Source organism: Montipora capricornis, chromosome 4 (genome assembly GCF_036669925.1).
Source record: "Montipora capricornis isolate CH-2021 chromosome 4, ASM3666992v2, whole genome shotgun sequence".
Classification (NCBI taxonomy): Eukaryota; Metazoa; Cnidaria; class Anthozoa; order Scleractinia; family Acroporidae; genus Montipora; species Montipora capricornis.
The window spans coordinates 41,567,903-41,570,402 of NC_090886.1; the positions used below are offsets into that span (position 1 = coordinate 41,567,903).

The 2,500-nt window shown below is 43.0% G+C and overlaps 1 protein-coding gene across 1 annotated transcript in view; it reads right to left on the bottom strand.

The window, feature by feature from the left end:
• Positions 1-2,500, bottom strand: part of LOC138046972 (dynein axonemal heavy chain 10-like) — a 69,343-nt gene that overhangs the window by 41,793 nt on the left and 25,050 nt on the right. Inside the window, exons 22-23 of the mRNA XM_068893618.1 lie at positions 931-1,321; positions 1-40 (exon numbers count right to left, since the gene is read on the bottom strand). The exon at positions 1-40 is cut by the window's left edge and continues 83 nt beyond it. Of these exons, the coding sequence (XP_068749719.1) occupies positions 1-40; positions 931-1,321 (431 nt within the window). The remainder of the gene's footprint in view (positions 41-930; positions 1,322-2,500) is intronic.

Here is a 2,500-nt window from a genome sequence, read left to right on the forward strand (position 1 = left end):
TTTCCAAATACATCCACTTTCTCTGTACAACCATCCACACCTACAAATGCAAACGATGACGCAGAAAGCCAACATTAAAACCTTTAACAGTCATGCAAAAAGGAAGCGTGGCCCAGTAGTCCGAGTGCGGGATTCGAATGTGAATGCTGCAAAATGAAATTCCTCTCTGATCAACAACTCGATTTGCCTTCTGCCGTACTAAATTCTTATCCATCGTGCTTTCTAAATGGCCAACGATTTGACTTCTTCCGGGTGGGTTTTTCAATTCTGATCAAGATCGTAGGATAAGTTTCTTTTTGCGCACAGAATCGAAAGCTTTAACCTTTTTCCTTTACATTTTCAATGCCCCGTGTACGACCAACAAGGACACATACATACGTATATCACCACACCCGCAATGGGACTTTTCAGGGACAATGAAACGTTATCGATGAAACAAGGGAAAAAAAACAACGCAACTAGCCCAGAAACAAGACTTTTTTTTTCATGAGGTAACAGAGCGAATCTCTCATATTTAGCCCTACTCCGATGAAAATTACTTGAAATCTATTATTAGTTCCACGTCATACTGCGTGATTAATTCAAAGGCGATATCTTATTGGTCAGTTGGTGTGACATTTTAAAAATAGATTTTAAAAATAGATTTCAAATAATAATCATAGGTCACCGGGATTCGCTCCCCTACCTCATATTTTCTTGCTGGAGGCTAACCATTTGGCTATTAACAAGTGAAGCAGAGAGGATGAACCCGTTACCAGGGACTACCATAAACAAACTTAAGAAGTGATCAGAACGGGTCTGGATCCCGGGATGTCCGGCTCTCAAGATAAGAGCCCTTACCACTAGGCAGTACCGCGTCCCAGTTTTGCAAGGAAATTATCAAAATACTCCGAACAGGAAGTGGTAAAACAAGGGGACAGTGATTCTCACCTCGACCACCTCGCCGATGTGCGACAAACTCTTCTCCCACTTGTTGACAGTTTCCAAGAACGGTCCCACAAAGCGTGATGCAGACATGCTTTGAAGATTCATGGCGTTATCATCAAGGATCTGTAAGATTTCATCCACAGCTCCCAATATGAAGCCTCTTTCTTGAGTACCTTTCATGAACTTAGACACAGTGAACTTCATGCTACCCCAGGTGTCAGCCACTTCACTGATTCCCTTCTCGATGCCAAGTTCTTTTGTGGCGCTAGCTGTGATGTCACCTATCACATCTTGGAATTTGTGGAGCTCCATTGCAAACATGTTTTGTAAGGTGAAGGTTTCAGGATTGAGGTCAAAATTCATACCAGTCATCTCCATTAGCTTCTTCCAATGTCTGAGTGGACAAGGAATACACATGATTGACAATACCATTTGGAAGAAAGTTCACACAAAGTATTTTTATGGAGGATATGAAAAGCCACGTATTGGAACGGATATTCATCTTCCGCGATGAATAAAATAAAAGAGATGGAAATTTTCAGGAAGAATGACATTGGTGAGACGGGGTGTACGGTTTACAGCCCTTATCCTAGAAGACTTGAACGTCCAACTGTTTCCAGATGAAATTTTAAAGGCATCAATTTGTCCTTAGTCCTTATTTTAAGAGTCGATCTGGCCAGGGTTCGAACCCCCAACCTCCCCCGTGACAGCCCGATGCTCAACCAACTGAGTCACCCGTGCATGGTCAGTCAGCCACCAATATTTTCTTTTATGTACAACCCCATAGGTTTAAAATTTCAAAAACCACAGTGTGTATTTTCTTGCCTCAGTATTACACACACGGCATTAGAAAAATTACCATTTTCACTAAATGTCACTGTACTAAAAAAAGTATAACAATGCCTTCCACACACCGGTGGCTCATTTGGTTAAGCATCGTGCGGGAGGTCGCGGGTTCGAACCCAGCTATTTAAATGAAGTGGACCTGCTATACCCACCAACCCATACACTCACAAAGGACAGCCACAACACCCAGCGGGAACTTCATCCTCAACTCTTCTCGAATAGTGTCTGGGTTCTTTAACGTCCCACAGGGAACTTATGAACATGCAAGATATTGGTGAGACGGGGCCTACGGTTTACAGTCCTTATCCGAGAAGACTTGAACGGTCAACTATTTGCAGATGAAATTACAAAGGCAGCAACACTCAGGATCTTAAAATAACTGAGGAGAAAGTGCTGCCTTTGTAATGACATCTGCAAATGGTTAGATTCTCAAGTCCTCTCGGATAAGGACTTTATTCCGAAAGCCCCGTGTCACAAATATCTTCTATGTTCATAAGCTCCGTGTGGGACGTTAAAGAACCCACACATTATTCGAAAAGAGTAGGGGATGGAGTCTCCGGTGTTGTGGCTGTCCTGTTCTCTCCAGCAGAAGCGGCCGGCTTGGCAGTGATGTCTCTAAAAAGGCTTACGGTGTATGAGGCCACCTAAGCATAAACAGCCATAAGTCATAAAGGGACTTTGCCGTCGGAGTGCTGGGACATGTAGATGTAGATGTAGATAGATGTTC